Source organism: Colias philodice, chromosome 5, assembly GCF_061535455.1.
Source record: "Colias philodice isolate Cphi_HAF_F1 chromosome 5, ilColPhil1 Martin Lab GWU primary, whole genome shotgun sequence".
NCBI classification, from domain to species: Eukaryota; Metazoa; Arthropoda; class Insecta; order Lepidoptera; family Pieridae; genus Colias; species Colias philodice.
In genome coordinates, this window is record NC_143090.1 from 722,694 (window position 1) to 736,439 (window position 13,746).

Consider the following 13,746-nt stretch of genomic DNA (forward strand, 5'->3'; position numbering starts at 1 on the left):
CACGGCAACGAGCGAGATGGCTGCTGACCTACATCAATAAGTGGACACTTGGAAGAATGTGCAGTATATAGCAGTGTATAGATACTCCCGTTAAGAACGCCGGATTCGATGCTGGGTAGGAGCTTTGGTGGTGCCCAGTTCGGTTGGGGTCAAATGCGGATGGTTTACGCTGAATGTTCGTTGGCCTTGTGGGGACGAGTTGTTTTTCTGTATCTGTAATGATGTTATGAGGAAAAGGAATTTCTGTGTGTTTGTTTGTGTAAAAGAGAAGCTTCTAGATTACTATGAAAACTTTTTTCAACTGCCTAAAACTGCATTATTATTGTGTAACATAAAATGTTAGTATTTTACTATCAATTCGACCCAGAAAAAGCCAGGGCGAGTTACTAGTTACAGTTACATATTATACAACAGTTATAAGCTCTAATACGTACGTATATTATAGGTGTAAGGTATATTAAAAGCGATGAAAGGCGATATCTGTAATTGCGCAATGTCAAATGCGATAGTGATATTGAAACTGTAAGCGCGAATATCCGTGAGAGAAATATAATTACTTGACACTAGCGCCTAACCGCGGGTTTACTCGTATTACATAGTCTTACAGTGCCGATTGGCAAATATGTTATTACATTAATTACTTACATTGTAGGAGTCTTTTTAACGATAGAAGAAATTTGAAGTCAAACGACTTAGTAGTAGCTTTTAAGTTAAATAATAAACGAGTTAAAACTATTTTCGACGTTATATTAATTAAGACATCGATTCAGTTGATTTTGGACAAATTTTAAGAAGAGCAACACACATACGAATATTCGTATGATTTATATTAATTATTAAAGAATCTGAAATAATATTTCATTATATAAGTAGGGTTGGGTTAAAATCAACAAGCCACAATTATTTGTTTTTTTAGTCGACCGTCTGACTCTTAGCAAAAATCACGCAACTCTATGATTTATTATTTACTAGATTTCCACCCGCGGCTTCGCTCGCGTTTTCAAAGGAAAACCCGCATAGTTCCCGTGGGATTTCCGGGATGAAACCTATCCTGTATGTGTTATTTCAATAAAAATAGTATTGTTAAATAGGTAAAATGTATTACAAGAATGACAACACAATCGAATTGAGAATCTCCTTTTTTTTTGAAAAAAAAAAAAAAAAACTGAAAAAAAATATTTTTTTTTTCCAGCAAATATTTTGTTTTTAAATAAATTCCGTAATAGTTGCGAACTGACTGCCTGGCCCTAGCGGAAATCGGATGTTTATAATTCTCATAATATTGATAAGGGAACGTGTACTGCAATCATAGAAAAACATGTTTTGCTAAATATATAGAGGTCATGGATACTTAGTTTGTTTGCGAACGTGTACTTTTTGGAATGTTTTAAAGTGAAACTTTTATTACATCGTCTCAAACTTTTTGGTCTGTGTAGCGCATGTCGCGTGACGGTCGAACCGTACGATAATAATTATCGTACAAATACGATAATTTTTTGCCTAAGTTTCACTTTTACCGTGGTTTCATAAAACCACACAACATTTTTGAATTAAAAGTTGATTATTTCATAAAACCACACAACATTTTTGAATTAAAAGTTGATTATTGCACGCCTCATAAGCGAAGCGTTGAGGTGGGTACTACTGTCACTTCGCGCAAAACATCTGATTTTTCAAACTTAAAATGTCTTTATGTATCATACATTGCACTTGTAAGATAATACAAACACACACATATTAAGAAAAAACACTATTTTTAACGTTCATGATATTTTTGATGTCATTTTTGTTATTTAAACTAGTTAAAAAACAGTTTAAAAAAGTTCTGTCTTGGACGTCCGTGTGTCTGTATGTGCGGATCCTTTTTCTTGTTAACCTATCACGCGTCTGGCGCACAGCCGGCACCGATCCCGATAGTGTCAAGGGAGTTCACGAAATCTAGCTTTTTTATGACTACCGAGTTTGAAAATTTTATTTACCCTATTGTTCTATAATTATATGCCATGTATTATATATTTTTGGAAAGAGGAAGAAACTAGTTATAGCATAAAAATGTAATCATGACGATATATTTTTTCTATAAAATTATAAAAAAATGATTTTCTTTTGTTTTAATTTTAATTGCTTACATACTAACACTTACATGATAATGCTGAGTCATCAAATGATCATATTCACGTTTTCATATCACTACACGATTGCCAAATACATTCACTTATATTTTCACACATTTAACACAACGTATTTCACTATGAATAATAACAAATCTCCATTATTCACAAACAAGAAAAAAAGCGCCATTTTGCGTCTTCCGCACTGAAAAGTTGAGACACTTTTTCACTGAGTATTCTTCAAATATCCCTAAAACCAATATCATAAACGTATTCTACGTAAAATTTCCAGTAATATACGTCTCAATTATCACTCATCTAATTATTCCTCTCGGCATAATTCACAATCCAAATATTCGTTGAACAAGACAAATGTCACAAACTATGGCCGATGACGCAACTCAATCAATGATTCACTTTTTTTTTTATTTTGTGGTTTTGGTCTCTATTGCCTGTCTCGGAGTCGTGTCGATTCGAATTATAAATGTTTAAGGCATAGAGAAATATTTTTTATACTGGAAACATTCACTTGTAATTCACTACAGATGGCCTTCAATGTCACGGGCCGCGTTAGGCACAGAGTTTGTGCGCAGTACGCTACAGTACAATTTGCGTTACGACACAAATATTGTGCGTAGAACGTGTCACGGGTTAACACGATAGCGACCGAAATACTTTACTAATCGAGTCTTTTTTTTTCTCTTACGCTTGAGTATGCTCAGGAATAGAACCCTTTCATTTTTCAGGGTCTGATTCGATGTGGTTTAATTGTTATTAAATAAACAAAAATAATAATTAATAAATATTTATTAAAAAAAAATTATGAGGCGTGCACTTTTGGATTTTCCAAATTATATTTTGTTTTAATTTCCGAATAAATTTTATTTATTTTGAAAAAACACTTATGTGGGTAGAAATTTATATTAATTTCAGTATGTGCTATTCTATAACGGTATCTCGAAACCAAGGCATAGGTACAATGTTAATACATAGGTTATTTTTATAATATAAATATGCAATAATGTTACTTTTTACTACATTAAATCAAACATTAATTACCTACAAATAACGTATTTATTAACCTTAAAATCACTTAAACTTTGATAAGAATTATTTTCTTTGATAAATTCTTTTTAATCAATTACATAACTTGAAAGGTTATCCCAAAATGTTATGTATTTTTATCGTTCTGTACAAATAAGATATTGTTTTTAATAATATTATTGTTTTATATCTATAAATAAACAATAGAGATCTTTAACCCTGGAGACATTGTATCATTTTTTTAATAATGATCGGTGTCTTATGAATTATAAACTAAACATTTATATGATAATTTCTGTAGTTTTTGTAGTTATAATCATTGTAAATGCTATTAAATCAATTTACAACCAATACGACTGGTTTCTTTTACAATCTATAACAGTTATAAAAACAAACGAACATTTCATATTTGTACAAAATATATAACATCACGTTATTAGGTACTTAAAATAATACAACATGCGTACATATTCCGCATTCCACAAATGTAAGAGTACATTTATATATACAGTACGCACACACACACACACGCACTCGCACACACTCCACGCTGACGTCATCCCGCAAAAGGTCTGCCGGACCAAATAAGGAGACCAATTTCTCTATACACCTAATTTAAAATTGTTATAGCCTCAGCAGTTTTTGCCGCTACCTAATTGAAATGTAATAATCCCCGTAAAAACTATTACTCACACATAGTAGGGTTCGAGCCCTAAGTCGGACAGAGATGTCACCATGCGCACGGCCACGTGGGTGCGACAAGGAGAGGCGATTCAGCCTTGACCTGCGCGCGAATTGTGTAAGCGGTATGTCCTGCTCCAAACTAGCAAAATGGCGCGGAATAACTTTGTTTCGAGCAAATTTATGTTTATAATAATTTTAATTTAACTCGTAACTTTTTAACCTTAACATTCAAATTCACTTGTTTTACTAGTAGTTTTTTTTTTGTTTTATAGCTTTTGCTCGATCCTCTAAAGATAAGCCCCGTAAGGCTTACTACGATATAGTTATTCATCTCCACGTGTAGCTCGTTTAAAACATTGACTGAGAAAGGAAAATTAAATTCGTTGACCCGATATTACCCATTTACTAATTTATCAGAAAATACAGTATTACACACATTTTCCTCGTACCTTCCACGTGTAAGAAAATATCTTTTGGGCTTTTTACGTGTTTTTCCGAGATAGAAACAGACCCCGGGCTTGTTTCGTTCTGTTTTCTAAAACATTTGTTATTTATGGCTTTGCATAGATTTAGATTTATAGATAACGTTATTACGTTAAGCTTTCATACATAAATGCTTTTAAAGTTGAAATTGTTAACAAGTATAAAACTGTTGTAAAAAAGTTATTTTTGATAAAATTTTATGGAATTCAATTCTACCATAAAAGAAGACTGGAATGCAAGAGGACCATTACTAGATTAATAAAAGTTAACAACTTTTCGAAATGTAAAAACTGACAAATAAGGAAGGTTGAAAATTGAAATATCTACGTTTATTGGCAGGGTACTATTAATAGTAAACCATACAGATTAAAATCATAAAAAATTGAAGCGAATTTATCTTATTTTTATTTACATAAATAGATAAAGATAAATGTATTTTGGATCCTAAATTGTTTAGGGCTATTTTCATCTGCCTAATAAAATATTATGTCAAGATTTATCAGTAACATCAAGTTATGTCAAATTAAAACTTACAATTACGACTCATATCTGAGATGGCACAATAAAAAGAACTCGCTTCATTAAATATATTTAATGTAATAACATCCGGTAATTATGGAATATATTTAGGTTGGTGTTAATAACATCAGCCTTGAGTTATGTTGTAATTTAATTGGCCCAATGACCCATTTATATGTGTGCCCTTACACCTACTAAAAGTCTGTGAATCACTATTTAACTGACTTAAAAAATGATGATCTATGTTCCGAACTCTTTATTGACTTCTACCCGTTTTAAAAGGCATTTTTCGCTCTTGTTTTTATCACACTTTTTATACAGTTGATATTCAGTTGTTTTATTTACTTAAAATTTAAAATAAAGAAAAAACTAAAGAACAAATAAAAAATCACCTCAAATTAATTAATTTGAAGGTACCTATAGAAATTACCAAGTTGTTCAACATAAACACGTATAAAAGTATATAAAAAGCCACAATATTTAAAGTACAATATAATGGATTTTCCTAACTTCGTTACAAAGAAGCGATCACAAAGTAGATTCTGTTTAACTTAATAAAAATTGATGGGAGGTTCCACTTGACTGGGCTAACAACAAGACAGGAAGGTTGGTTGTTACCTCCGATATTCTAGTATTTACGCCCCATTTCACGTAATTATCTGTCGTAAATACAACCGATACAGTGTAAGTATAGATACGCGCGTATTTTGGGGCCCCAGTTACTTTCAATCATGTCAAAAATTATTATTTATCTAGCAGTGAAAATATGAAAACAAAAATACTTAAAGTAGTTGTCAAAATTTTTAAAATAATAAGTTTAATGTCGTACCATATATTAAACAAAACATTATTAGCCATGTTAATGATGTGAATGACGACTTAGTTGTAAATTGTAATCGCTCATTAAAAAAAACATTATAATATGTAGATATTAAGTTTTAACATTTTACAAACTAAAACTTTTTGAAGCTTTTTTAAACTTTGAGTACCTAGAGTATAAGAATTATTTTAAGTGAAAAAGCAAATGATTAGACTTATTATTTTTAAGAGACTAAGAATCACATAACATTATAATAACAAATACTTGGGGCCTCTACACCGACACGCTCAAGTACATCCCTGCCCAAAATTATTGAATCCAGTAAAAACGTTGTATCAGAAATGATGAAATCGGAAACGAGAACAATACGTCAAATTGTCACAATTTGTCTTTGAAATGAATTATCTTTCGCGAACACGTAATTTATTGAATCTTCTCTTTATTTAACGATATCCGCTCTTTGAAATACCAAAGAACGTCTTTGCGACGTATAATAATATCATCCAGGTGGTATGTAATTCATAATTGAGAAAAAGAAAGCAAAAAAATATGGAATAGTTCATTATTTGAAAAAAAAAAAAAAACTAAAAGAAAAGCATCAATCAACTGTCGTCGATAGACAATATTTTTCTATTTCTTCTTTATTTGCTATCTTTTGGGTAAAATAATTTGGAAATTGAACCTCATTAATATTTTAACTCTATAGATTTTTTTAAATATTGCTGTGAGCCCAGGCGGGCTTCTACAGCTTAACCGTGCTTAAATCTGTTGAAAACCGTATGTTTCATATTTTCACAAGATTTTTCACTTTATTATCGATTCATCCCACTTATACGTATAGGTACCTCGACCTTACTTCATATAAATAACCAAGCCATTTTTTATTTCTTGACGGTTTTACTGAAATAAAAAGTTTCTTTACCAGTTAATGTTATTATAGTAACTTCGGAAAAGGTCTGTATGTTTATTTGGACATCATAACGTAAATTTATGGCTGGATACATTTTGGTAAGTAGTTATTTCTGATCCTCAATTTCAGGAAAAGAAAATAGCATCGTTTACTTAGTATTTGTATAGGTTATCTTTATTTCTTTATGTTTATTTCTTGTAGTATAGTGGATAATTTATAGCTGGAGATCAAGACAAGCTGTAGACATCTTGGTATAAATTTGGAGATGGTTTGTAAAATATAAATGTGGAATATCTCTGTTGCAGAACGTGCTAGAGCCTCACAAACTTCCTCGTTTATATTAATTTTAGTACAGTTGTTCTGGTAACATGGTCAGTATAATATAAAAGTTGGTACGACTGATTGCTACGGGTCTCTTCATTCGCACGTGGTATAAACTGATTACTACAGGTCTAATATTTCACGTCTTGTTTTGTAGATGTCGCAGTACCACCTTCTAATATTCTACGTGTTGTTCCTTTTACATGTTCTTGTATTATTTTACAGATGTGCCGGTAACATGGTCGCCGAGCGGCCGCAGCGCTGTGCTGAGCTGTGAGGTGGCGGGCTGGGAGCGCGTGCAGGCCCGCCGCCCGCCGCCGCCGCTCGACGATGAGCGGGCGTTCTTGCCGGCGGCCTCTTGGCGGAGAGGGGATGGGGAGTTCTCGTATAAACGGTATGTTGAGATATTTGAAAGAAAGAAATATTATATTTGTATCTCTGTAACACTTAAGAGATAGATTATATTATACAAGCTATGCATCATGGTTTTACCAGCTTTGCTTCGCTCCTCTTGATCTTAGCGTGAGGATTGAAGACCTATGTAATGCTGACATATATAGGTCTTCAATCATCTTAAGGAGCAAGTGATTACAGTTCTGTTGAATGACTTATATTATATCCAATACATGAAAAAAATTTCGTTGTATTAACTTTTAAAATGCTACTTTATATATGTACTAGCGACCCGCCCCGGCTTCGCACGGGTGCATTGCTGATACTAAATACACTACAGAAAAACTGTGAACGTTGTATATAAAAACATAGCGGCCCGCTTCGGCTTCGCACGGGTATAAAATATATAGCCGGGCGGCCGGCCGGTACCGCCGCAAACGCTACGTCCCGCAATTTTTAAATCTGTAATATCTTCGAAAATATTCCCTTAAATCATACGGTGTAAAGGGCCATATAGATCTATATTAAATGAACAATGTACTCAAGGTATTTAATTGGTTAAGGATTAATGCTGTATTGGTTAAAATCGCTTCGAAAATTAGCCATTATTTGTCGTAAAAAGTAAATGACAAAAAGAAGTTATTGTGGGTTATCCATAAGAGATAGACATATGCCATCGCGGACTTTTCTGTAGACCTTTTCAATGTGTATAATACTTAGTACATTATTTTGATAAAACTCGTAGGGTTCAGCCTGCGTTTGCAATGTAAGCGGTAAAAATGTAATTTTTTACGACATCACATTAGAAACCTCAAAAATAACAGTACTTCTCCACTATTTAATGGATGTTATTATACATATAAACCTTCCTCTTGAATCACTCTATCTATTAAAAAAAACCGCATCAAAATCCGTTGCGTAGTTTCAAAGATTTAAGCGTACAAAGGGACATAGGGACATAAGGACATAGGTACAGGGATGAGGGAATGCGACTTTGTTTTATACTATGTAGTGATGATACCTCATATGCGACGCGATAGGTTTTCGATAAGGTTTTCGAACATTATACTATGTAGTGATACCTCATATGCGACGCGATAGGTTTTCGATAAGGTTTTCGAACATACAATTATGAAGAGAACTCTAACATATATTATTCTAAAACATATATTATTATTCATTTGCAGGGTGTACGAAAACAATAAGTTGGAAGTGCGCAAGAACGGGGGTGGTGATGGCGTCTACCAGTGCAAGATGCGGCACCACGACGGTGAGGTGCTCGGATATCCAGTTAATCTTAAGTTTTCATGTAAGTATTTATACTATACAAGCTGTTCCCCGTAGATTCCCTAGCGTGGTCGAAATAAATTCTCATGGTTCAAACTTATAGGTACCTACTTTATCTTCTTGGGGGTAGAATTTATTATTATATCAAAGAAATTTCTTAGCGAATGCCTACATCATAGTGGCTATCTGCAAGCCAAATATCAGCCCGATCGGTCAAGTAGTTTGGTCTATTCGTTGATACATCAGTCAAAACATGTAAAGAAGATTTAGGGAGCTTATTGTACAATATTGCACTTATTTAAAGAAAATGTACTATGCAATTACACTCATTGATTTCAAGCTAAAGTTGCAACTTTCAAATTGCGTTTATTTTTATTTTTGGCTATAACAGTTTTAGATTATTCTTTTCTATTATTTCAATGCTATTTGTCATCCCATCATCATATAATTCTACTATGCTATATAGAAAGATCGTGGTTAGTTTCCACTCGTTATTAATAAGGTTGATCCCTCATCCCGGGAGGGCTATTACTCCTCGGTTTGACGTAAAGTATAACCTCTTCATAATATAGCGTGATGGAGGATAATATTTGCTTTCTTTATGACAGCTTTTTGAACTGTCAAAGGTATACGTAGTATTGATTGGTTGAGAATCGTTTTTTTAGTCGGAAGTAGAGTTTAAATGCACTGGTGCAGGTATAGGGTAAGGTATATTACCTATGTATACTAATAATATACAGCTGAAGAGTTTTTTTGTTTGTTTGATCGCGCTAATCTCAGGAACTACTGGCCCGATTTAAAAAATTCTTTCGGTGTTGGATAGCCCACGCGCGTGAAACCGCGGAGCGCAGTTATAGGTATTGTAAATAATTTGTTAGGCTGTGGAATAGTAAAATACAGAAGTGAGATGTTCTCGAAACTAAATTGTAGTGTTTTTACGTGTTTTAAAAGTTTGGAAAATCAAATTTTTTTCTTATGATCACAAAATAGAAAAAAAACGTGAAATTCTTTTTAATTCGTAATAAGTTGTTACAATTGTTCATATAAATAAATTTATTTAAGGAAAACTAAATGAATATACTTAAAAACACAACAACAAATACAAATATCGCACTACTAAAATAGTTTTGCGATTAAAGTAATTGGATTTTTCCTATAACCTCTTTTTCCAGTTTTAATATATTTTCAAGGAAAAAATTGTCTAGCATCGTAAACAAGTTTTAAATCGAACATTTTATAAATAGAAACTAAATTGATATCAAACGTTTGAAAATAGCTACATTAATAAAATAGTGCAATTAAAATTGATTATTCATTCAACTTTATTACCGACTTTAAAATAGTTATATAACATAGAAATTAAGCGCATCTATGAAGATAAAAGTATAAAAATAGTGTTATAATATGTTTAAGAGTCAATTTTATAGACCAATGTTTGTCTAGTCATGGCATTCAATTAATTCCTGCTATTATTATAAAAAAGTTTACTCAAAAAAAGTTTACTTAGTCACGCAAAGCTTCCAAAATGTTTATGCAGTTTGCTACACACATAAGATTATGAATACATTCTGTTAGACATAACTTTTGATTTAATATTTTTGTGCATGAATAGTTGGCAATGTAGTTGTCATTATTTAATGTCTGAAAATGCTTAGCTGTCGAATCCTATAAAATGCCGCTTCCTTTGACTCGTGGCGCATTCGTACGAATCGTGCCTAGGGGCTCGGACGTTGTTTATACGACGTTCGACTCAACTACCCTCACTTTGCCAATAGTCGTTGACTTGCTGCGCTTGTTATCAACTACCTACATCAAATTAGGTAGCTGTGTAGAATCGCAGAACATTCTAATTACATTCAAACTAATTTTTAACCCAGCCTCACGTGTAATTTCTTATCACGTGTAATCTTATATACTAATATTATAAAGAGGAAAGGTTTGTATGTATGTATGGTTTTCACGCATAAACTACTGGACCGATTTTGATGAAATTTGGCACAGATAATCTTTAGACCCTGAGAAAGAACATAGGCTACCTTTTATTGCGAAATATGTACCACGGGCGAAGCCGGGGCGGACCGCTAGTTTCTTATAATACAGTATATTTTTTATCCCTATGTTAATAACACCTTTATCATTAAAATGGACTTTCCAAAGAATGTTATCAAATAAAGTAATTACAATCCCTTTCCCAAAACTATTAAAGTTAGGTACATCCGTCCCTTGGAAGTACCCTCGTCTATTTAGACTTGGCACAAATGGGCTTAAAATTGTGATACAAGTTAAATTGAGATGCGTAATGTTCGGGTGGTTCTTGTAATGGACTTGTGATTTACAATGGAAATGTCTTTGTTTATTGATGAAGTGCTGATCTTTCTGTTGTGGGGAAGCCCATTTATTGTTGGGTTGGATGCTCGATTGGGCGTAGAATTCGTTGAAGTTGTATTGTTTTTTTATTACTAGCTTTCCGCCCGCGGCTTCGCCCGCTTTGTCTAAAACATAATAAATTATATACTAAAACCTTCCTCTTGAATCACATCTAAGATAATAATAATTAGTCCCTGTGATTCCATTCCATATTTTCGAGAGAAAGCTTAGGTATAAGATCATTTTAAATATTTTTATACAAAACTATATTTGTTTCTAGCATGTACTGTATACAAAAACATAAGTAATAAACAAACAAATTAATTAAAATGAGATAAGCACAATAAAATTAATTAACCATTAATAATGAATACCACAACGATTACAATTTGGCATTGTGTGTATTTAAATATATCCAGTAGGTATTAAATGAAATAATGATACAATCTGGCTATAACTAGCTCAAAAACTCATAAATATAAAAGTATGGCTTTTTTTGAGTCAGTTTCACGACACTGATAAAAAAAACTAAAAGATATCCTATTTAACAGTATTTGTGTTTTATACATTACTATAGCTTTCTACCCGCGGCATCGCCCGCGCAGTCAAAGAAAAACCCGCATAGTTCCCGTTCCCGTGGGATTTCCGGGATAAAACTTATCCTGTGTCCTTTCTCGGGAATCAAAATATCTTTATACCAAATTTCATGCAAATTGGTTCAGTAGTTAAGGCGTGATTGAGTAACAGACAGACAGAGTTACTTTCACATTTATAATATTAGTATGGATTTGTATTTTTAACTGACAGATAAGTTAACATGAAGATATCTGGTAGTTATGAAACCTTTACTATCGGTATGTATAACTAACTCTACATTGCTATATAAGCTAGTTAATATTTATATAAATCAGTGTTAAAATCATGTTTTGTCGGCATACCGAGCGACTTAATTATTTTCGAACTAAGCTTTTTAAATACAGATAATAAAGCTCTACATTGAACACGTATTAAGCAACTATGGAGTTTCTTGCTGGATCTTTTCCATTGATACTGCTTTCCGAATCGGTGGTAAATGTTAAAAATATGTAATGATGAGTCAAAAGTGTTTTTAGAAGAAGTCTAATTGAATAAATGTTTCAGTTTATTATTATTATCTCGAACCCACGATCCCGCTATGAACTTTAACCACTAATTCACTGCAACAGTTACAAGAATCGAATTGAGAGCAATGTTTCCACGTAAAGCACTTTCTCATCAATTATTGATACATGTGATTTAGATTCTGCGAACGTCAAGTGGTTGGGAATAGCAGAGAGCTTGTTGTGTCAAAGGATAAATTATCTACTATCTTTGTCTATTATTTTATCTTTGTCTATCGTTAGTCGTTACGCCCTTTGTGAAACTTAACAAATGATACCTATACGCTTAAACATTCCTTGATTCCCTATCTATTGAATGAATCAAATTTATGTGTTATTTTAACTTCAATAAAAATATATAAAAGGAATATATTGGAAGTCAATTAAAAAAAAGTTTAATGTTTTATAATGTGTATACCAAGACGTGTATCATTGTATGTAGTGTGTCTGTGTAAATGTAATATCTACAAAATCTAAATTAAAATTGTAAATTGATTTGAATTAAATGAATTTTATTTATTTTTATTTATTTTATTATTTGTATTTAAATCTAGTCAACTATTGAATTTTTTATTTGTCGATTTATTTCTCAGATATGTTTGGTGGAAATATATTATTTAGGTAAATAAACATAACATCAACAAATACCTTTCTTTAGTAGGTAAATAATGTGTACATAAACCTAACAGGAACGTGTAACTTCGCCTAATAAATTGGCTTTTACAATGTTCTATTTCACTATTAAATGACAATTTAAATCTAGCACAATGTGTCCAAAGGCTCGAAACTATTAAAAGTACCAAGAAACATTTTTAATACTTTCCTTTTGAGCTGAGGTTTTATTATACAAGCCTTTTCCCCGGCGATGGCTTTGTCCTGCGCCCCTTTGTGTGACTGTCTCATTCAGCAGTTATTACCATCTCCCATTTTTCATACCTTTGGAATAACTACGCAGAAAATTAATATTATATTGATTAAAATGCGGCCTTTTCATTCAACTGAAACGAACAAATTAAAGTAGCATTGTTTTATTACAATAGCGGAATTAATTCCAGAGCTTTTTTGTTATTTTATGGAAAGTAAAGGGTCGGAAAATTATTTAATTGACAGTGATTAATTTAATCTGTCTTCTATGTTTTTTGCTTATTCAAGCTACTATTACTACTATTTTTAAAGAAAGCAATCATTTATGATATACCTACGTTAGCAAAAAAGTTTATAGAACTCGAGCACTCTAAATAACAACCTAATTTGTAAGTGTTAATTTATATGTACTTAACCCAAAAACAAATTATTTCATCACCACCATTTACGCAGCGTATATTTTCGTTCCGAACACCAGCAAGCAATTATTTATATAATTTAAACCTCTAAATAACACCTAAACAACAATTTGTCTCAGCTTACTGCCACTGCGTAATAAGGCTTCGAATAATCCGATTATGTTGTGAACAAGCTGATATTTTCGTACCCCTGTACCATGATGTATTAAAGCAGTATTATATCCAGAGTGGAAAAGTGACAGCGCTATATAGGTCGTCTAGCGCCGTCACGTTCCCGCACTGGAAACAATACTGCTTTATGACGTATGCGTAGGGCTTAGGCTGTTAGGGCTCTTACATGAACCTAAGTTTTCTGTTTAACGTAATCGAGGGAGTTCGCTTCCTC

General features: G+C 32.5%; 1 protein-coding gene across 1 annotated transcript in view; it reads left to right on the forward strand.

The window, feature by feature from the left end:
• The window catches only part of LOC149488204 (protogenin A-like), a 93,116-nt gene that overhangs the window by 52,169 nt on the left and 27,201 nt on the right, over positions 1–13,746 (forward strand). The window contains exons 2-3 of the mRNA XM_089695366.1: positions 7,118–7,286; positions 8,473–8,594. Coding sequence (XP_089551492.1) covers positions 7,118–7,286; positions 8,473–8,594 — 291 coding nt within the window. The remainder of the gene's footprint in view (positions 1–7,117; positions 7,287–8,472; positions 8,595–13,746) is intronic.